Source organism: Microcaecilia unicolor, chromosome 9 (genome assembly GCF_901765095.1).
Source record: "Microcaecilia unicolor chromosome 9, aMicUni1.1, whole genome shotgun sequence".
Taxonomy (NCBI): domain Eukaryota; kingdom Metazoa; phylum Chordata; class Amphibia; order Gymnophiona; family Siphonopidae; genus Microcaecilia; species Microcaecilia unicolor.
In genome coordinates, this window is record NC_044039.1 from 33,196,249 (window position 1) to 33,218,376 (window position 22,128).

A 22,128-nucleotide genomic window follows, 5' to 3' on the forward strand; every position below is an offset into this window, starting at 1 on the left:
GAATCTTAGATGCCAAATTCTAGACCAGTCTTCAAGCTTTGCTAGGTCCCTCCTTATGCTATCCACACCATCAGAGGTGTCTACCCTATTGCAATTTTTGGTATCATTCGCAAGAGGCAAAACTTACCAGACATCCCTTCAGCAATATTGCTTTAAAAAAAAAAAAAGTTAAAAAGAACCAGCTCAAGAGCTGAACCTTGTAGCACATCAACGGTAATGTATCTTTCCTCAGAGTGAGCTCCATTTACCACTACCTTCTGTTGCCTTCCACTCAACCAGCTCCTAACCCAGTCAAGTCACTTTAGGGCCCATACTAAGGATGCTCTCTATAAGTCATCTATGCAGAACTGTGTCAAAGGCTTAGCTAAATCTAAGTAGACTACAGCTAGCGTTCTCCTTTGATCCAACTCTATGATCACCCATTTAATTATGTTTGTCTGACAAGGCCTGCCTCAGGTCTTGCAATCCACTGGATTCCAGAAACCTCACTAATTTCTGTGGAAAGTTTTGTTAACATTTAGATTTGGTGTTTTTACTTTTGCTGTTAGTGGACTTGCTTTTTTTGTTGCTTCTCTCTTGTTTCTTCTTCCTTGTATAACCTTTCCTTGGCAGAATACTAGAAGATGCCATTTGCCTTCTGCAGCGCACAGCACCTGGTCTTTCCTGATGGTTTTCTATGCAAACACTAGTCAGTTACGAATCTGCATAGCTTCTGAAATCTAACAAGTTCAGAATCTCCCATGACCATATTGCTGGGGTTTTACAAAGAACCCCTGCTGGCCTTTGCTACCTGTGACTAATCCTGTTGATGGCTTCCTCTCCTTCTCATCGCCCCCCCATCTCTCCCATAAGAGCCAGATGGGGGGGGGGGGGGGGGGGGGGGGGGTGGATTCTATTAGCTGAAGCTTCTCTGCTCATTTTAGTCTAGAAATTGCAGAGACTGGGAACTCTGATTTTGATTCAGCAAGTTGCCCAGCTCTGTTTGAAATATTTCAAAACTGCTGGCCACCAAATCTTTTGAAATAATTTCAAGTTCTGTGGCGAAAGCAAAATATCTGGTATTGATGGGCAATGTATATTGTACGACACCGATATTTAGTTGAAGTGCATAAATGCAACATTATCAAATGTATGCAATGCGAAGTCAATGGTAGCACTAGGACTATAGTTTAAGAACCATGCTTGAATCTCAGATGATCCTCTTTGTAAGCAAGGGAGTCTGCAGCCTTACATAAATTATATGAAGAAATGATTATTAACTTTAATGCAAAGTGGTATCCAAATGCTCTACAATTCCTACACCTATCTTATCATGCAAGACATAAAAAATACATGCCAGGCAAATGTGGCAAGAGATACTGCCCCCTCCCTCCCCCCCACAGCTACAAAAGTTTCCTTCACATTATCAAAGGTAAAACTAATATATCTTATGGTCCTATATACAAAAATATTAAATATGGTTTATCTTACCCAGCCCTCTGTATCGTGAAAGCTGTTGGTAGATCTGCTTCATCCTTTCAATATTCAGACGGCTTGCTTCAGCATGGTTTACCATAGGCTTAGGATAGTTAATGCCTATGATACATTTGGCTCCCTTCTGGACACTATCTGGTGCGTTCCAAGGATCATAAATATATTTTGAAGGAAAACCTCTTAGGACAGGCAAATAACGCCTTAACATATGAACAAAAAAAAAAATTAAATTAGTATTACATTAATCTGAAGCCCAACCACTTCATTCAGCAAAACTTGCAAAGTATTGTTGAAGTACCTGATGTAATCTCCATTTGGGTCGGTCCTTCTACCAAATCCCACAGGACAATAGCAGTGAAAAAACTGCTGAAAAAAGGAGCTGCAAGACAGCCACATCCAGCTTCCAGCATTTACACTCCAGTCTGCATCAAGCAGCAATTCTTCAAACACCTTCAAAACAGTAAGAGGCGAAATTGATTTAAAATGTCACTGCCAAATCAGAAGAGACTGCCAAATAAAGACAAGAACAATGTGAAATGCATTTTGTAAACTACCGTATTTTTCGGACTATAAGATGCACCGGACCATAAGACGCACCTAGGTTTTAGAGGAGGGAAATAGGAAAAAAAAAATTTTTCCTTTTTCCCTCCTCTAAAACCTAGGTGCTCCGGTGCGTCTTGTCAGAGTTCGGGATCGCCCTCCCCTACTCGTGTCACGCGATGTTCTCTGGTGGTCTAGTGACGTCGGGGCAGGAAAGAGCCCCCTCTTTCCTACCCAGCGCGCTGCTCTCCGTCCTCCTGTATGCTGCCTGATGGTCTCGGCGAGATTCAAAATGGCCGCCGAGACTTCAATTCTCGGTGGCCATTTTGAATCTCGCCGAGACCGTCAGGGAGTATACAGGAGGACAGAGAGCAGCGCGCTGGGCAGGAAAGAGGGGGCTCTTTCCTGCCCCGTCACTAGACCACCAGGGAACATCGCGTGATGTGAGTAGGGGAGGGTGATCCTGAACTCGGGGGGAGGGCGATCCCGAACTCGGACCTCGCTACCTTCGGACTATAAGACGCACCCCCCATTTTCCTCCGAAATTTGGGGGGAAAAAAACTGCGTCTTATAGTCCGAAAAATACGGTATGCAGACAGGTCTGCAAGCCTGTCCTGCTGGTGAATGACCTCTTCATTTCTGACATTTTTCTGTCGTCAGCCCAATATGACTGAAAAATTATATTAATGCTGAAATAAAGTCAGATCACCTAATTCATCCTCCCCAATTCAGCACATTTCTCCAAGCTGACACTATTCGTTCCACAACTTGTGATTTTATCACCTGTCACTGTTCCCTTAAGATAACAAGATCATTCCTTTTCAGGGTCACTGATACAACAGAGCATCCTTCATTTAGAAAAAAAATAAAAATGTGCTGTTCCTTGAACAGTGCAAGCCTAGATAATAGAAATGCCTTTTACCCTTTGATTACTAAAAAGTTCAATAGAACATGTGTAGAAACACCTTTTTGAAACAATTAAAATAAAAAAATCAAAGGGAATACAGAAGTCTTCTTACAGCAGTCTATTTAACATACAAGCCATCAGATGTTCATCATCTTCCACTGCAAAGACCTTCACAGTAAACGTAACTTTTCAAACAGAGCTTGAAGGAGAGCGGTCTAAATCTTGGCCTAGTGGTTAGGGTGGTGGACTTTGGTCCTGAGGAACTGAGTTCGATTCCCACTTCAGGCACAGGCAGCTCCTTGTGACTCTGGGCAAGTCACTTAACCCTCCATAGCCCCATGTAAGCCGCATTGAGCCTGCCATGAGTGGGAAAGCGCAGGGTACAAATGTAACCAAAATAAAATAGATACTATTGGAGATTATACGTGGAATGTTGCTACTATTGGAGATTCTACATGGAATGTTGCTATTCCACTAGCAACATTCCATGCAGAAGGCTGCGCAGGCTTCTGTTTCTGTGAGTCTGACGTCCTGCACATATGTGCAGGACGTCAGACTCACAGAAGCAGAAGCCTGCGCGGCCAAATTGGTGATGTGCAAGGGCCGACTTCTACATGGAATGTTCTAGTGGAATAGCAACATTCCATGTAGAATCTCCATTAGTAGCAACAGTGGAGGAGTGGCCTAGTGGTTAGGGTGGTGGACTTTGGTCCTGAGGAACTGAGTTCGATTCCCACTTCAGGCACAGGCAGCTCCTTGTGACTCTGGGCAAGTCACTTAACCCTCCATTGCCCCATGTAAGCCGCATTGAGCCTGCCATGAGTGGGAAAGCGCGGGGTACAAATGTAACAAAAAAGGGGGGGATGGGATTTGAGATACTGCCTTCTGTGGCTACAATCAAAGCCATTTACATATTATAGAGGTACTTATTTTGTACCTGGGGCAATGGAGGGTTAAGTGATTGCAGTCAGAATCAAACCCTTGTGGTCAAGATAATGATTAAAATGCTCATCGAGTCCTTACTGAAGTACACAAATCAAAGGTGAGGCATATTTAAGGTCTTAAGTCAGCTTCATTCTGAACATAGCCAAAGTTGGCAGCAAAAAACCCAAGTAACATTTAGCTTCACCTTTTAGGATGTCCAGAAGAGCTGCCAGCCGACTCATGACATGGCAGTATTCACCCAAAAAAACCCATTTCATGCTGTCAGAATCCAGTCACTCCCAAAGCTATGTACGATTCATTCATTCATCCAAGTTCATGCTTTTGTCAATAATGGAATAAATGTTCTCAACAGCATAGAAGAAATAATTCCACTGCATTAGGAATAATCAGCTGAATATTGAATTTTCTTCTACACTATCAGCTGCCTGAGCACTTTGACTTGTCTTGTTCCATAAAGCTTCACACTGCCCTTAAGCTTCAAAAAATCTTCTTGTACACTATAATTACAAGTATCTTCTGAGTCATTATTGGCTACCAAGTTTAGAGCGTGTGCAGCACATCACTGGTGCAGTGGCAAAGCATAGTGCTCTTCTACTGTATTGTGACCATCAGCAAAGACGTTTCTTCTGATTCAGATTCTTGAGGATTGAGAAACAAGCCATGATCAGCTGAGTTATCTGAAAACAAATGGAAGGCTTTGACAAAGTTAGAGCCATTGTCTGTGAAGGTCTTTGTCACCTTAACTGCCAGATTATATTGATTATACAGTCTCAAGAGTAGATGCTATCAGATCGTGTGTTGCCCCTTTATATGGTGACACGTTAAGAGTGGCAGTGTGACACTGTAAAGAAGTTTCGTCTAACCAGTGAATAGTCATACTGAAATAAACTGATTATGACTTGTCCAGATACTGGCAGTTGTGCAAACATGGCATTTTGTTCAAATGAGCTCTCATTGTTTCCTTCATTTTGCTAAATTTATCCTTAATATGTCCAACCAGAGTTTTCCAGCTCAGAATCTATCTCCCTGGTTGCAACCCAATGATAAGCTTCATGAAAGCTGGCTGATCGAATACCTTCATATCTTCTATGACAAAGTTCAAGACGCGGTTATCCACTTCAGTCTATGAAATCTGACATGACAGTTAAAATCAACAATTAAGTGAACATGATTTTGTTTCTTTGCTAGCGTTAACACCATTCGTCACTCAGGTTTGTGGACTATCGGATACAACTTGCACCTAACAAATATTAACTTTTCTACTTACTAAATCAAAAACATTTGACAAAGAGTGCTTAAATGCTGAAGACCCAACCATCACCTCAATTGGGAAGTTTGCCGGAAACTGGAAGCAGCCCAATAATGGGCCTAGTAACGCAAAGAAAATCGGATGGGTGTCACTAAAAATTATATAAAATAACTACGCTTTATATGTACCAATTTCTATAAAAATACATTCTAAACTTCAGTTATTGCAAAACACAGAGGCTAGGCTGGTTCTATGTTAAAAAAAAAAAAGATAGCGTCACTCTTGCGTTGATATCTTTACATTGGTTTCCTATCCATTTTAGAGCTTTTTTTAAGACTGCAAGTTTGATATACAAAATATTTGAAGGTTCATCCCCTGAATATATCATAAAACTGATCTCTTTTCTTCTTACACGGAGATTCTCGCAACCTCGAGATTCATTTCGCTTAATTCTACCTTCTATTATTGGTATTAAATATAAGAAAATATTGGAATCTTCTTTCAGTTTTTATGCTCCCCAATTCTGGCTCTCTTTACCTATGGGTCTCAGAACTGTATCTAGTTAATTTCAATTTTGCAAAAATCTAAAGACCCATTTATTCCAACGTTTTCTTACCTGATGAATTAATTCTATAGTTTTATCTTTTTTCTGCTATATATTTTTTTGAATTAATTCTTTGCAAACTGCTTTGATCCACTCTAGAGTGGGTGCTAGCGGGATATAAGAATCAGTTTACATAACATACATTATATTATTCACTACTGAAAAAAGTAAATCTATTATAGTTATTTCAATACATTTGACAAAACTAGTTGTTATAGTTGTTACTTTTAAAAGTAATATATTACTACCCAACACTGTTGGAGGCTGGCATGATCCTTCTGAGATTGAGGTTGAGTAGACCTCCATCTGGGGGCGCTTCTATGGTGGCTGCCAGTAGCCTGGATGCCCTTGACACCAAACTCCAACAGGGTTTAATGCCAATAATTCTGAGCCTCTACTCAAAACACACATTGACCACACTTGGTGCTGACAAATCTTCCCTGTTCTTGAGGAAATCTGCTGATGTCCATTCCCACTGGCCTCTATTGATGTTCAGAGTTGAGTATATTGATCTCCCTAAACATTCATGCATCCCCTGCATCCAGTGTAGCCCTTGGATCCTTCAAGGCCAATGCTTCCAACGTAGATGTTGATGGACTGGACTTAGAAGCACTGAAGATCTTTTCACGCTACTCTTCATGTTTGGAATTGCTTTCCGAGTCATCTGAGACCACCAATAGCACTGAAAGGGTTTGTGACTGGGCCCCAGGTACAGCCAGCACCAGCTGTGGTTACTAGTTCTTTGAGCGAGCTACTTCATCTCAGCACCTTCAGATGACATCACCCCACTCACATGGCTGCTGCACCATTTAACAACAGTGGGCAAACTAGTTCTTCCAGTGAGGTTGCTTGTCTCCTGAAAAATAAAATCTCTTTAAACAATTTTAAAGAGATTCAGTTCTGCATGTCTTCATTGTATCAAATTCAATTTCTTCCACATGTATGTCTTTCCCCACACTACCCTCACTCATTTCTAGTCATCAGAAGTACAAACTCATATCCTTTGCCTAAGCCACTCAGCATTTCCAAATTTTCACATCCACACCTCAAGCCAATTTGGAGTTATTAGGGAGGGGCACACACTTATGCACCTGAACTATATCTGACAGTATAATCTCAAGCTTCTCTATGACTAGAATAGAGGCTAAAGATTAAAATATACAGAAATATGTATAATAGAGAAATGAAGAAGAAAAAGTCGACCTGATATTTTAAGGAAGATAATGCTGCCATTTTAACAAATGGAAAAGGCATTTCATATAACAAAAGAATACAAAATGACAGTTGCGGCAGAAGGTATGAACCAGCAACATCAGATTTTTCAGCTCTCTAGTTTAAATTACGAGGGAGCATTAAGTCTGCATATGTCTTGCTTGAGTGTTTCTCTGCGCTAGGACCCTAATCTGATTAAGTTGTGACTATATTTGTACTCTTGATTTGTTTATAGCACACACACAGAAGACTTAATTACTCTGTTGGGATTTGGCTTATATGAACATCATTCTTATTATTGGTTTGGAGGAAGATAAATGAGAAGCTGCTTACCTCTGCTGATGCAAGTACACCCATAAATGTCAGTATTGTAGTGATTTGTGTGTGTATGTGAACACAGGTAAATAAATGATAATTTTCCAACTACACAGTATTCTGTCAGTACACACAAATATTCAATAGTGTGCTCTCTACAAGTTGGTGTTCACATGGCAAGGTACACATTTATACACAGATTATTAAAATAGTATGTGTTCTTTAACAATCTAAGTACAAATATTTATACCAGCTCCATGCCTCATGTCGTTTTTGACCTGTTATGCCTACTTTTCTTTATAGAATTACTACTACTACTACTATTTAGCATTTCTATAGCGCTACAAGGCATACGCAGCGCTGCACAAACATAGAAGAAAGACAGTCCCTGCTCAAAGAGCTTACAATCTAATAGACAAAAAATAAAGTAAGCAAATCAATTAATGTGAACGGGAAGGAAGAGAGGAGGGTAGGTGGAGGCGAGTGGTTACGAGTCAAAAGCATTGTTAAAGAGTTGGGCTTTCAGTCTAGATTTAAAGGTGGCCAAGGATGGGACAAGACGTAGGGGCTTAGGAAGTTTATTCCAGGCGTAGGTTGCAGCGAGACAGAAGGCGCGAAGTCTGGAGTTGGCAGTAGTGGAGAAGGGAACAGATAAGAAGGATTTATCCATGGAGCGGAGTGCACGGGAAGGGGTGTAGGGAACGACGAGTGTGAAGAGATACTGGGGAGAAGCAGAATAGGCTCCAAAGAGGAGTACTGGCATCTAAAAATGTGCCCCTCTATGGAATTACCCTCTCTAAATGGCTAAAGTAGTATCCAGGACAAAGGGAAATGACAAGTTAGGACTACTAAATGAACACCAAAGATGGATGCTTCAGGTTACATGCTAAGAAGTTCATCCATCTGCATTTCAAAGTAACAACTAGATTATGTAACAATACAGCAGCATACTGGCAAGCAGCATGAAAAATTGACAGAACAAATACGGAAAAAAAAAAAAAAAAAAAAAAAAAAAGATACCATCACAACAAAATCTAGAGTAAAAAAAGAACGAAGCAACAATCTAATTAAATGAAATTCATTAGTATTCCATGGAGTTTCATTTTGTTTATTCCTCCTACACTGCTCACTCAGTCCAAGTACTGCACAGTGCCATTTACAACAGACACACCTGCTTCTTGTGGTCATGACAAATTTCTACTGTTTGAACTGTGGGGATCTGTATCAAAACATCAGCTGTTTCAACCACAAGGACTGCGCAGTTCAAATACATAATATTTTTAATTACACAGGACAAGATAGAGCCCTGGTACCTCAAACAGCGGATGTTACAATGATGTGACAACAGGGAAGAAGTGGTGCCTGCTGGCTCTGCCATTAAGCAGACTAGGTGTCTGCCTAGGAAGGCAGTGGCAGCAAGACAAGAGTAGTCTAGTGGTTAGTGCAGCGGACTTTGATCCTGGGGAACTGGGTTCAATTCCCACTGCAGCTCCTTGTGACTGTGGGCAAGTCACTTAAACCCTCCACTGCCCCAGGTACAAAGTAAGTACCTGTATATATGTAAACCGCTTTGAATGTAGTTGCAAAATACCACAGAAAGGCGGTATATCAAGTCCCATTTTCCCTTCCCCTCTCTTCTCTTCCTTCTACCAGTGTCATCTCACTTTCAGAGGCAGGGAGGAAAAGTGGATTCAGTGACAGAGCAGGGCCTCAAAGCACAGGCCTACACTCACGCACAGTCATGTCCCACCCTACTCTGTGTTAGATGAAGACCTGATAAGAGAGCACTTGAGTGTGGGCCTGTACTTCGACAGCCTATGGCTGGTGCTGAATCCTCTTGCCACCTGAAAGAGGGAGAGCAGTGGTTGCGGTTGCAGAGAAAAGGGAGATATGCTGGATACAGGGGGAGAGAGAAAAGGGAGATGCTGGACAGTAGAGGGGTAAGGAAGGAGAGATGCTGAAGAACAGGAGGGTGGGGTGGTGGTAGTGGTAGTATAAGGCCTTGAGCTGCCTCTGGGGTGGTGGTAAGCAACATGGCTGAAGATTGGCTTACAGCATCAGATAAACTTTGGTTGTCCCCCGAGTACCTGGGCCTGAAATTAAACACAAGCAAAAGGGTTTAGGGATGCTTGCTGGGCCATCATCAGGTTCAAGGGAGCAAGATTTGTGGGGAAGTAGGGGAAGGATGGGATTTGGAGAGTGGGAAATGTGTGGGTGGGGTAAGGGGAACGAGAAACATGGCAGTTTTATCATTAAAAACTGCACAGATTCAACCTTTGGAGCAACATGCTAGCCCCCAACGCAGGTGTTTTGAGATCGCTGCCACACCTATGGGCCCTGAAGTTTAGTGTCAGCCTTCGCTGTCTGGACTTAATTGATCAGTGCTCTGCTGTTTGGATTTACCAGACCATAGTTGTGTAGATGGTTCTGTTAGCACAGAGCAACATTTGAATTTTCTAACACTGATTGGGATTTATTGTTTTGAATTAAGTTATATGACAGATGTGTGAGGATGCAATGACTTATTACAACGGCTCACACTGATCAAGAGCAATATAGTGTGGATTTGGTGAATGGCGGTATTTAATGTATTGCTTATGTAGATGAGGAAAGGCTAGAGATTAAGGCTCTTCAGCTTAGAGAGAGATGGCAGAGATGAGTTATAAGAGATCTATAAAATGAGTGGAGTGGAATGGGTAGACCTGAATTGCTTTTTTACTCTTTCTCCGAGGGCAAGCAGGATGAAAGATCCACATCGATGGATAATATCTTCCACAGCCCTTCATGGGAAACGCTCTTCACCAACTTTAATTCTACCCTCTGTTTTCTGTCCAATAACCACTTCCTAATCCACAACAGAACATAGTCTCCTATCACTTGACACTAATTTTCTCTGAGGAACTTTGTCAAAAGCTTTCTGAAAATCTAGATACATTACATCAACTGACTCACCTTTATCGACATGTTTATTCACACCTTCAAAGAAATGAAGCAAATTGAAGAGGCAAGACTTCCCTTTGGAGTTTCTCACTGGTTAGTTTACCTATATAGTCACTAGTGGAGGGTATTCCATGCATTCCCCTTGCTCACAAAAATTAGTGTGTGTTATGGTACAGAGAACTCTCTTGCAAACCAGACAAACGTGAGTGGCTTTGAAAGAGGCTATGAAGATGTTGATATTACCCGATAGTAAAGATCCATAAGGTGTTTTCAAGTTACAAATGGGTCGTCATCTGTAACGTAACACAACAACATCACATATTCAAGGGGGGGGGGGGGGGGGGTTAGAATAGGTACATGTACAATGCTCAAGTTCTTTCATACTACTAATTGCCGGTAGTACAAACATTTTACAAAAGGCTGGTGTCCTGTACAAAGAAGAAATTGTAACAGCTTCGGAGGGATGGGGAAGTAACGGATAAAGAATTAGCTGGGGAAGGGAGTTCTTTATACCGGTGCTTCCCAGTGTGCCACAGATTAGTCATCACTGCCTATAATACTCAGGTCTAGACCAGGAGGGAGCTCCTTTCCGAGCATGTGTGGTTAACAAATGCTTCTCTCCTTCCTAGATACACCATGAACCCTGGAGTATGGGAATTAACAGGCAATATTTATTTACACACATTTATAGCCACCAACCCAGGGATAAAGTCCTCCTCTTGGCACGCAGGTAGGCCCTACTTTGTGCAGTACACAATTGCACACACTACCTACTCCTCTTCTCCTTCCTGGACCTCTCCTCAGAGCCATCATTTCAGTCTCTGGTGGGGTGTGCAATATTTCTCTTGCTTTTCTTTTGCTTATACAATCCTCTCCCATGTATACACTGCCTATATTGTGGAGGTTGGAATACTATATAACATTTTTGAAAATGTAGGCGTGCCTTGGGCCTAAAGCTTGGGAAACGCTATTTTATGCAAAGAATCAACCTGGGACTTTTCTTGTAGTATATTTCATAGCTGATCTAAAGGTGCTAGAAGGGATGCGATATATAGAATTGTCGTTTTGGTTTCTTCCACCCAACCCCCCCCCCCCCCCCCAAAAAAAAAATGTTTTGTCTAGTGACACCATTGTCATTTTAGTCTCTGAAAAACAAAGGAGACTGAAAACAGCTGCACAACATGAGACGTTTTTGCGACAAGCATATTTTTTAAATATTGGATTGGGTAAAATCACAAGTCATGGCAAGAAAGCTACTCAAAATGCTGGTGTTTGCAAAAAAAAAAAAAAAAAAAATTTAACCAAGCAGCATATACACCTCACTTTCTAATTCAAAACCATTTTGCAGTAAGAAATTTCAATAAAACTAAACCAACTAAAAATATTTTTAATACCTCATTCTGTACTGTTTCCATAAAAAACTATAAAAAAGTGGTTTTTTTTATTGCCTATAAACTATACCTTCATTCCTTCCTCCCAACTAATCCATAGGTCTCCTCGTGTCAGGAAGCAAGCAACTGCATGCCGAGCCAAATGGTGAATCCAACCTTCCTGGCGAAGCTGTGTCATGATAGCATCAATCCAAGGAAAACCTGTCCTTCCTTCAGCCCATTTTGCTAAAGCCTCTGGATTCTTATCCCATGGAATCTGGACACAAATAGGATTTCCTTCCATTTTATCAAAACGAGGATTGTTAGTTGCTGTTGTGTAGAAAAATTCTCGCCATAACAGCTGGCCATAAAGAGAGAGAGGAGGTGAGCTGTTCTTCTTTACCTTAAAAATTGAAAGAAAACAAAAGATAAATACACATATGTAACTGAAAATATATTTAAATTTGCTTATGTGCAACATGGTCTTCCATAGCAATGATATATTACCTTTTTGTACAAATCTGTTAATTTGAAATAGAAAAGTCGACATGACAAACAGCCAAATCGTAGGTAGGGACTAAGTCCTGTAGGGCTTGCCAGAAGAGAATTTGCATTCATTCGTGGTCTTTCAAAGTTCGCCACCCAAGCCTGAAAGAGTAAATGCATATAAAAGTGTTGGATTTTTGATCTAAATGTTCCTTGAAATATTAATCCAATTAGGATAGTATAGACTAAGTAATTTCAACCTGCTAAAGTATACTTCTTCATAAAGGTGGTTAATAAATCCAAATAAATAAATATTCCATCACACCATGGCTTAGGAGATCAATAAAGTTGTCATGTTTTCTTCACTTTCAGATTTGCAAGTTACCCTTGCACATGAAAGAAAGATGTTAAAGACTAAGGGGGTTGATTACTAAAGCTTAGCTCAAGTTATCTGCAGCAGGGCCCATAGGAATAAAATGGGCCCTGCTGCAGATAACTCAAACTAAGCTTTAGTAAACAGGGGGGTAAGTGCCAGAAATACAACTGATGAACATTTAAAAATGCTTTTAATTACAGTCGATCAAAAAAGTTAGCTTCAGACACTCCTTGGAGGATTTTTTTTTTTCATTGCTTCAAGACCTTCAATATATTTTCACTGTGGAATCATCATTCGTGACCTCCAACATTTTTCATTTTTTTTAGGCAAGGAAGAGGTTAGTATTCTAAGTGACAGCAAAACAATAAAAAATTCCTAATAGTGCGATTAGAAGGATCAGTACCACCACCCTAAGGCAAAGGCAAATTAAGTTTTTCAGTGTCAGCAAGTAAGACTTACCTCTAGTGACTCAAAGCTTAATGTTCAAACAACTAAATCACATCTCAATGCTACTAATGATTGACTATATCGGATACTGAACTTAAAATATGACATTTTCAATTTACAACAAAACAAAACAGAGGAATAAAACAACTACTATCAATATATAAAGAAGAGTTATAAAGAATGAGGTAACTATCTCATTTACATTATTATAAATAGGTAAACCAAACTGTATTGAAATTAACATCCATTAAAAAAAAACACAAGGACAGAGAAATATCCAGAGTACCTGAATGTAACTCACCTTGACCTACTACTGAAAAAGGTGTGAGCAAAATCTAAATAAATAATACTGAAACATGCATCGGTTTTAAGTTAATAGTAAGTAGAGATCTGCTCACCTTTCTCTCTAAGTGTCTTTCAAGACGTGTGAGAGCTTCTGTTTCCCCACCCGGCCATACAGCAGATAGCAAACCCTCTGTATCAAAGCCTATATGAAAGAAAAAAAATTATCTTGAAAGTTTTTAATAATCTGGAATTCGAACAAAAATGATCTATAAACACAAGACAAAACATGACATGTTTTGAAATAAGGTATTTGATAAGGGTCAACACATTCTTTAACTCCTTGGCACCAGCAGTCAAAGCAAGTTCCATTTCCAGCAAAGGGACATACACCGACAAAATCTGATTCCTAGCATGGGAAGGATTAAATTTTTAGAATATTTTAGATTTCTTTTTTTTTTTTTTTTTTTTTTTTTTTTACAGATTCTGTTCTAATCATTATCTTAAAATGGTCTAGTCCAACTATACTAATACTAAAAGGTTGACTACATACATTTCTGAACAATGACTTATTCTATTCAGGACTTTAATACAATACTGGGGACCAACAGACCACAAGGTTATGAGACCTATAAATCTATCAAAATAAAAATTAGTTTTGATGATTTATGCTTTGTCAACTCAATGAAATATTAATCCTTTTAATATAAACAGACTGAAGTAGACAGATTTTCAGAGAACACATTACCAACAAATAATGCAGTCACACAGCTATCTGTACCAAAAGTTCTACAATGATCTACATGTAGTATCAATTATATGACAAGCACAAAAAGCTAGCTTTACATTATAGGCTTATTTTTCAGACAGCAAACATTCACAAATTACAATTTCTTAAAGACAAATACTACTCCTCTATTACAGAGAAAAAGTAGGTTACACATATGCAATCAAAAGAAATCCTAGCAATTATATACTATGAAAGTATGATCACCACGAGAAGAGCTATTTACAGAAATACATACATCTTGGATCCACTGGACTCCTAAAGTCCTGAATGGGGTTCAGATGAGATTTTACATCTGCATCTTTGTCAAAATTTTCAAGTTTGAATTTTCACTCATTGGTAAAACCAAAAGAAAATGTATAACACCACTGGACAAGAATTAAATCAATTCCTTTACCACTCTACCACAGTGTTACATTGATATACGAGGTATGCCCTGCCATATCATGCCATTTTCTTTTAATAAAACATTAACCCCCCCCCCCCCCCCATCTGGGATTCTCTTCTCAATGATCCAGGGGCAGCTGGAGAAGTTGGCATCACCTGATCGCTGTACATTCAGCGGGGAGTGATGCAACCATTCAAGACTAAAGGCATCAAACTGACTGTCTAATAAGAGATCCTGGCAAAAAGAAACTTTCAAATTCCTTCTATTGAAAATTACAAAGCTATTCACCAAGAAATTGAAATTATTTTCCACTATTACAAGAGAAACTGATTTGCTGGACATATGAGTAAAACAAACACCATGAAAACTAATTGTGTTTTACTGTATTCCAGAAAAATCCCGATTCATACAGCATTACAAAAGTGGCAGTTAGCGTCAGGTACTGCAATAAAAGTTGCTACATTGAGGTGCCTTATGTTAGGCTGGTATAATATTTTATGAAATCCTTTTTTCTTATCCTGATGCCGCTTTTCTCCTCTAACAGTTCTCAGATATTCATGTATCAGTTTCCATATTTTCCTATTTTAATTCCGTGCTCCATCTAGTAAACAAGTTAAAAACTTCAGCTACTTCATGTGGCAAGAAAATGATAAGAAGTTATTTGAAAGCCACTTAAAAAAATACTTTTCTTAGGCTGATCATTTGGTGTCGTCTACCAGCCTCAACTTTTCCACCTACACAAGGTATTAGGATGCTTAGTTCCATCTCTAAACTGGTCATTTCAATATATTACAAATAACCATGAGTCCCTATCTGACTGTATAAAGCATCTCATTGACTCATCAAATGGCCTGGAGAAGGGACCTTCTTAGCTTTGTGCGCATAAAGTTTTGATAACAATATTCTCAGAAAATGATAAATTCCATCAGTTCTAGTCTACTAGTACACATTAAGTGAAAATTAGTCTCAACAGTTTCAAGAAACATGAAAGAAATGGCCGAGCCTGACCCTGAACTACAACCAGACACTAGCTGCCACCAGGTGAAAAAACTTCCAGTCAGGGTCTGAGTTGTGGATTTCTTAAAGCTTGTGGCATTTACCATTGTTTTAAAAGTAGCTTTCTGATGGGGACCCATAATTATTCCTATAGCGAAATACAAACTTGGTTTAAAATACTCCTGTGTAACACACATCAGATTTTCCGACATGTATCCCATTGCTGGCAATGTGGCACCCAAAGAGTTAAACAGGTTATATCTTTCATATAAAGAGAAATTTAATAAACCTAAGATTGTAACTTAAAGCCTCAACAGCAGGGAAATTTACGTTAAGGCTCTAAAACCCAAGCACTGAGGGGAACACATACCAAAACAGAATAGAAACAAAGCTGAAAGGAAACGAGAAGGGTAAGCAAGCCTCATTGTGCCCAGGATTTAAAGACTTTGCTTTGAAGATAAATTGTCAAGCTAGCCTAACTGAACAACCTGTTGACATTACAATGTGACTAACCGTACGAAAAAACAAGCCATGAAGTTAAATGATGATGCAAACAACAATATGGCAAGTTTGTTTCTTCCAGAGGGTCTGGGGCCTTAGTGGCTTAGTTTTATCATGTTCAAAATTAATGGTATGATTTTGAAGCTGTACAATCAGTTAAGGAGGTAAATATATATAGAACAAAGTATCATTCTCCTTTAAGGGAGAGCTCTTCTACTCTGGATATAGCAATGTATGCTACTGAAGACAAGATCACCACTACAAAATAATCTTGCGTTTTGCTATATGAAGTTCAACTCATATGGAGATTATATATATCCTTACTAATTAGAAAATAAAAACAGATTTTCATATAAATTCACTAAAATAATTAATGCACATGTGCAATGTGTAATTATAATTTAGTAAAATGCTGCTTTACATGTGAGAATGTTAACATCACTTTTTACAAAATATGGATCCCATGAAAATTACATTCAAAACCCAATTTAATCTTAATCTTTAAAACAGAAAATAACTTAACAGGTTTGATGTTATCTTGAACTACATATATAACTACTGACCAAGGAGAAGGTAGATATCTTTTAAAGTTCCCTATTTTTGTGGCTTTGAAAAGGGGCTATTCGAGTGCATGCCAGTATGTATTCCAATGTAAGATGGAGTATCAGGGGGATCTTTTTAAAGTGGAAAAATCTAAAGTTCTAAGATAGCTGCCAATTTTTCTTCTCTATACTTCACAGCCTACAAAATGGCACTTCCTTCCTTTTCCAAAGGGCTGTAAGAGAAAAACAAAAAAAAGTTTCCCTTTTCCTAGCTGCCATTATTTTTATTATTACCTTCAAACAAATCCTATACGGTTAACCTAAATAAGAGACATGGACATCAGAAATTTCACCTTTAGATGATATTTTTGTACTCCCCACATCCCCTGTACTTCTGACTTGTCATCTGTTTTGTTCTTCAGCTGGTTCACTGTATCACAATGCTGCTTAGTTTTAGTGTTAAAGTGATGGAAGCACAAATTCTCTCGCATACTTGATTGAGCAAACTAATCATCTCAAGGAAAAATCTGTTTTACCTGATAATTTTCTTTCTTTAGTCAGCTACACTGTTCAGCACAGGAAGGGTGTTATCCCCTCCTACCAGCAGATGGAGGTAGAGAAAAAAAAAGTTTTATCAGTGACCTTACCAATATTAGCTGGTGGCACTCCCTGGTAAGATCCAGTATGCATCTGCCAAAGTAGAAGGTCCCTTTTTGTAATGCACCCATGCCCCATCAACCTCTGCAGCTGCAAGGAACGGAAGGCTAGCATAACACCAGAGTGGCACTTGCTACCCTGCATACTCCAGGATATAGCATTGACTGCAGAAGTCATCAGATTGAATCGCAGAGGGCAACAGTGGTCTAGGATGAGATGAAGGGCCTGCTGCCCCAGCTCCCACTCCTTCAGATTCAAGACAGCATGACTGAGAGTCTGCTTGCACGTGTCTCTCCACCTACTAACAGAGGCATGCTGTTTCCAAGGCTACTTCCCAACTCCTGGTACCTCCCTGTTTGTTATGTAAGCCACAATAGTGGCATCAGACATTACCCTGACTGCCTTCCCCTGAAGGAGCAGCAGAAAATCCAACACGGTCAGGTGACCCGCCCAGGTCTCCAGACAATTGATGAACCAGGCCACCTCCTGTGGGGTCCAGGTACCCTGAGTCACACGGGCCAGGCAATGAGCTCCCCAACCCAGGAGACTTATCTGTGGCTACAAATACCCACTAGGGAGGGGGGGGGGGGGGGGGGGGGGAAATCAAGCAGCAACTGTGCTGTCTCACCAAGACAGACAGATTCTCACCTTGGGTGAAAGAGGCAGAGGACAGTGGAAGTCATGAGAGACTGGAGCCTGCCGAGACAACACGGCCCACTGCAGGGGCTGCATGTGAGCCTTCGCCCAAGGCACTATCTCCATCATCACCGCCATGGAACACAGAGAAGCAGCAACCACCATTATTATAAACTTGGAAAAGGCATGGGGGGGGGGGGGGGGGGGGGGGGGAAGAGTAGGCAAATCAAACACCCAAGAACACAGAAGTGAAGATAACCCCTGTGATGGGAATGGGGAGATAGGACTCTTGTGAGGGCCAGGAACATCAGGAACTTGCTTGGTTGAACAGAGGCGATCACAGACTTGAGGGTTTCCATGCAAAAATGCTGAACCTGCGGGCAGGCATGGTACCCCCTTCAAGACCAGAATGGAACGGAAGGAACTGCCCTTTCTTGGGGACCATGAATAACAGTCAAGGACAGCACTCTTTGTGAGGCACCAGCTCAGAGCTCCAAAAGATGCTTGAGAGTAAGTGCGACAACTGGCATTTTTGCTCTGAGCCAATGGGGTACAGAGCGGGCAAGCTCCAGGGCGTATCCCTTCTCAACCACCTCTAGAACCCATTGGTCGGAGGTGATGTGGGCCTGCTTGCAGTGGCGAGGGATCCGGCGCATCCTCACTGGGCAGGACAGGCTTCTGGAGCTCTGCCTCTAGCAGCTGGAGGATTGGCTTTCCTAGGGCCCCGAAAGGAGCCCGACTGAAAGGGCTTCCATGAGGTAGATGCCTGCATCAGATCATGTCAGGCTGTCTGGAAACAGCTTGTCCACCTAAAAAGACCTCTGGAAGCGGAGAACCTCTGTGAACCCTTTGGCCTCAGCTCAGGGAAATGAATGGGTCTAGCCTCCCCCATAGTCTTCACTAGCTTCTATAGATCCTACCCAAATAGGAAGCTCCCTCAAAAGAACTGCTGACTAAGAAGCTTCTTGGGATGCCACATACACCATCCAGTGGTGGAGCCTCAGTCAGCAACGGCCACCCACAGCCAAGCATACTGACTGAAAGGCCAGGCAGACCAGATCATACAAGACATCTGCCAAGAAGGCCACTCCAGGCTCTAGGCAGGAAACTTCCACAGACTCTAGCAGCTGCTGCAGCCAGCTCAGCATGACACATAGCCACGACAGAAGGTCCCTACCAAAAAGGCTAACCTCAACTGCTGCTCCACCCACTTATTGTGGAGCTCTCCAAGGGCCAAGCCACCATGAACAGGGACAATGGTTGCCTTGCTGACTGCTGTAACGAGATGTCTACCTTAAGGTATGCCCAATATGCCACCTTCTCAGGAGTGAAGGAATAAAGGCGATCGAGAGCCCAAGCCCCCTTGAAAGCTCCATCTGGAGGCTTCCACTCTGCTAGCATCAGGCAGGTAACTGCGGGTCCTGATGCCTTGGAGCAAGAAGAGGCAAGCTCCAGCGGCCCCTGACCCCCCACCTCCTTGGGGCTATTTCTGAAGTCAGAAAGAGCCCATTACAGGAGGGGCAGACAGCCGACAGATGTGCTAATCTGCCATCTCTTGCAGACACCGCAGCATTTGCTTGCAGGCATGCCTGGCCACATAGCCAGTGTGTCTAGGCCTGCCTAGTCGCACAAGCCTACTCAGGACTGGGGCTCCGGCGTCTCCGCAGATCCTCTTGCTCTCTTGGGTGAGATCTTTTGTTTCTTTGTGTTTTTTTTTTGTCAGCAAAATCTTTATTCCCTGCTCCCTGCAAATCAATTAGGATATATTTTTTCAAAATTTATTATGTCTGGTAGCTCCAGATGAGCCCAGGGAAGGACACCCAAACAGGGTGAATGATTAAGGAGGGGTGCGAGGGATGGAGACTTGTACCCCTTGGGAAGGTTCATGCAGGACCGAGTCACTAGCCCACCCAGCAGATGCTAAGAAATACAACAGGGGGCAGAAGAGCCAAGCCCCACAGTTAACCAGGTCTAGTCCACGGACTGGATAACCTGGAACAGCCCTTAGACTCAATCAAGCTGTGCGGCCAAGGCCAGCAGAATGTACAGGAGCACCAGACAGCACAACCTATCATCTACTGATGTAGAAAAAAATACAGGAACTTTCCAGGGAGCACCACCAGCTAATACTAGTAAGGCCACTGATAAAAAGTCAGTATTTTTCTCTCTATCTGCTGGTAGGAGAGTTTAACACCCACTTGTGCAGAACAGTGAAGCCAATGCTAAGGAATGTGTGTTAAAAGTCAAGCTCAAGTCTCAGAAAGAGAAGTCTCCCCCAAAAAAGAAGGATCTAAAAAAGTAAACGTTATTGGTAAAAAGTAATTTTAGTCTTGGCAAGACAAAAGGGCTAGATTTGAAGAGAGGGAAAGTTTGAGTTCAAAGCAAGCCATGGATACCTAAAGGAAAGTAGTAAGACAGTAGTAATACACACTGTGGAATGCAGCTAAAATACAGCTCAAGAACCACCACATTCAAAACCAGGCAACCTAGTTTTATTATGGTGCTGGAGTATTAGTTTAAGCAGTATGCACCATTTTAAAAATATTTCTAATTTAGCAATTTAAACTGCAAGAATCCAACAGTGATTTTAAACTGCCAAAAACACTGATATTCAAAAAATGGTGCACAAAATGGCAGCATCAACAGAACCTTAATTAAGGGTGTCACTGGAACCATAAAAAAATTAAACCTTTTGTTTCATTAATAATAAGTAAACAAAAAGCTTTCACATTAGTAAACGTGTAATCCCATTAAAAACCACTATTGTTGATAAACATTTTATCAGACATGATGATCTACTCTCTTTACAGCGCAAAACATTACTAATAACCATACAGAAATATACCTAGCTCTTCCAGCGATGGAACACCGTATTTCTCATCATGGTCATCAGATACTGGAGTAGTACATGTCTCCATCACTTCTGATGTGATGGTCTCCACTGGCATCTCCAGTGGCTCCATTCTGCTAATTAAAGTCTGGAATCTTTTATATGTCAGAGGTGGCTGTCCACCATTCAGCTCAATAATTCTGATAAGAAAAAGAAAAGACCTCTGTTTAACCCTTACCGATATAAAATTATTGACTTTTAGAATATCCTTTGATGCTGAAATACACCAGTAGATAACATTTTTGTTCATGCTGGTATTCCAGAGTAATTTTACTCCAACAACGTTAAAATATCTGGTCTGAGATCCTTCAAATTAGCATTAATTAGCCCTAAGTCAATATGTATGTTTAAATATTTCAAGGAAATGCAGAAGAAACAACAAAAGTTCTGCAGGAAAAAAAAAAAAAAAAAAGAAAAAAAGAGTGCAGTCCACAAAAGCAGGACACATCTTCAAAAGTTAAAAGGCTTTTATTCTTGACACTTTAATACGCAACCCGACATGGACACGTTTCGCCTCTCTAGAGGCTACGTCAAGGATCAACAACTATTTGGGTCCCAAAGGGCACAAACTCAACACTCTTTTTGTTTGGGAATCCTGCTGCTAGCTGCTGAGCTGTTTTTGGTTTGGACTAACCTACTATTAAGTGTTTGTGCCCTTTGGGACCCTAATAATTGTTAATCCTCGATGTGTGTGCATTTGTGTGTGTAGGAGATGGCAGACAGAGCTAGAGCTACTTTGCTTTCTCTGCTTCCTTCTCTATGCTTTTCGCCTCATGGTTGAGAGCACTACATCCCACTGCTCTGAATCTACCATTGCTGTTGCTGCCACTGGACTCTGTTCCCACCTCATCCAAAAGAAGATGTAGGAAGATGGTCAAAAGTCACCCTTTTTTGGCCAACATGTTGGGAGCGAGTCAGAAAAGGGAAATCTGGTACTGGGAAGAGAGAGGAGATAGTGTGTGATAGAGAAAAGAGTATGGGCTGAAATACATATGGATAGAGGGAGCTGAACAGAAAGGGGGGAATTTGGGAAAAAAAGGAAAAACATGATGGGGACAAGAGGAGTTTTGTGGGCGAAGGGACAGTTTTGGTAACGTGCAAAAAGAAGGGAGTCTGAGACAAGAAAACAGGGAGTGGGAACAGAAGGGGGAATGCAAGGGAGACAGATGAGGAGATGGGAGTGGGGCTCAAGAAGAGAGAATGGGGGAGAAAAGGGTATTCAGCCTGCCTGCTGGTGGGAAGCAAAATAGTGACAAGAGAGCTAAGAGAGTTTATGCCGGGGTCACAGGGCTCCCATTATTTGCATCTAAGTCAGAAGGGAAGTACATAAGTATTGCCATACTGGGAAAGACCAAAGGTCCATCATGCCCAGCATCCTGTTTCCAACAGTGGCCAATCCAGGTCACAAATACTTGGCAAGATCCAAAAAAAGTACAAAACATTTTATACTGCTAATAGCAGAAATAGTGGATTCTCACCAAGTCCATTTAATAATGGTCTATGGACTTTCTCTTTAGGAAGCCGTCCAAACCTTTTTTAAACTCTGCTAAGCTAACCGCCTTTACCACATTCTCTAGTAATGAAT

At 41.0% G+C, this 22,128-nt stretch overlaps 1 protein-coding gene across 1 annotated transcript in view; it reads right to left on the reverse strand.

Annotated features, from left to right (window-relative positions):
• Positions 1-22,128, reverse strand: part of CRY1 (cryptochrome circadian regulator 1) — an 80,489-nt gene that overhangs the window by 20,357 nt on the left and 38,004 nt on the right. The window contains exons 4-9 of the mRNA XM_030214154.1: positions 20,499-20,683; positions 13,263-13,351; positions 12,063-12,203; positions 11,647-11,958; positions 1,772-1,923; positions 1,471-1,673 (exon numbers count right to left, since the gene is read on the reverse strand). Coding sequence (XP_030070014.1) covers positions 1,471-1,673; positions 1,772-1,923; positions 11,647-11,958; positions 12,063-12,203; positions 13,263-13,351; positions 20,499-20,683 — 1,082 coding nt within the window. The remainder of the gene's footprint in view (positions 1-1,470; positions 1,674-1,771; positions 1,924-11,646; positions 11,959-12,062; positions 12,204-13,262; positions 13,352-20,498; positions 20,684-22,128) is intronic.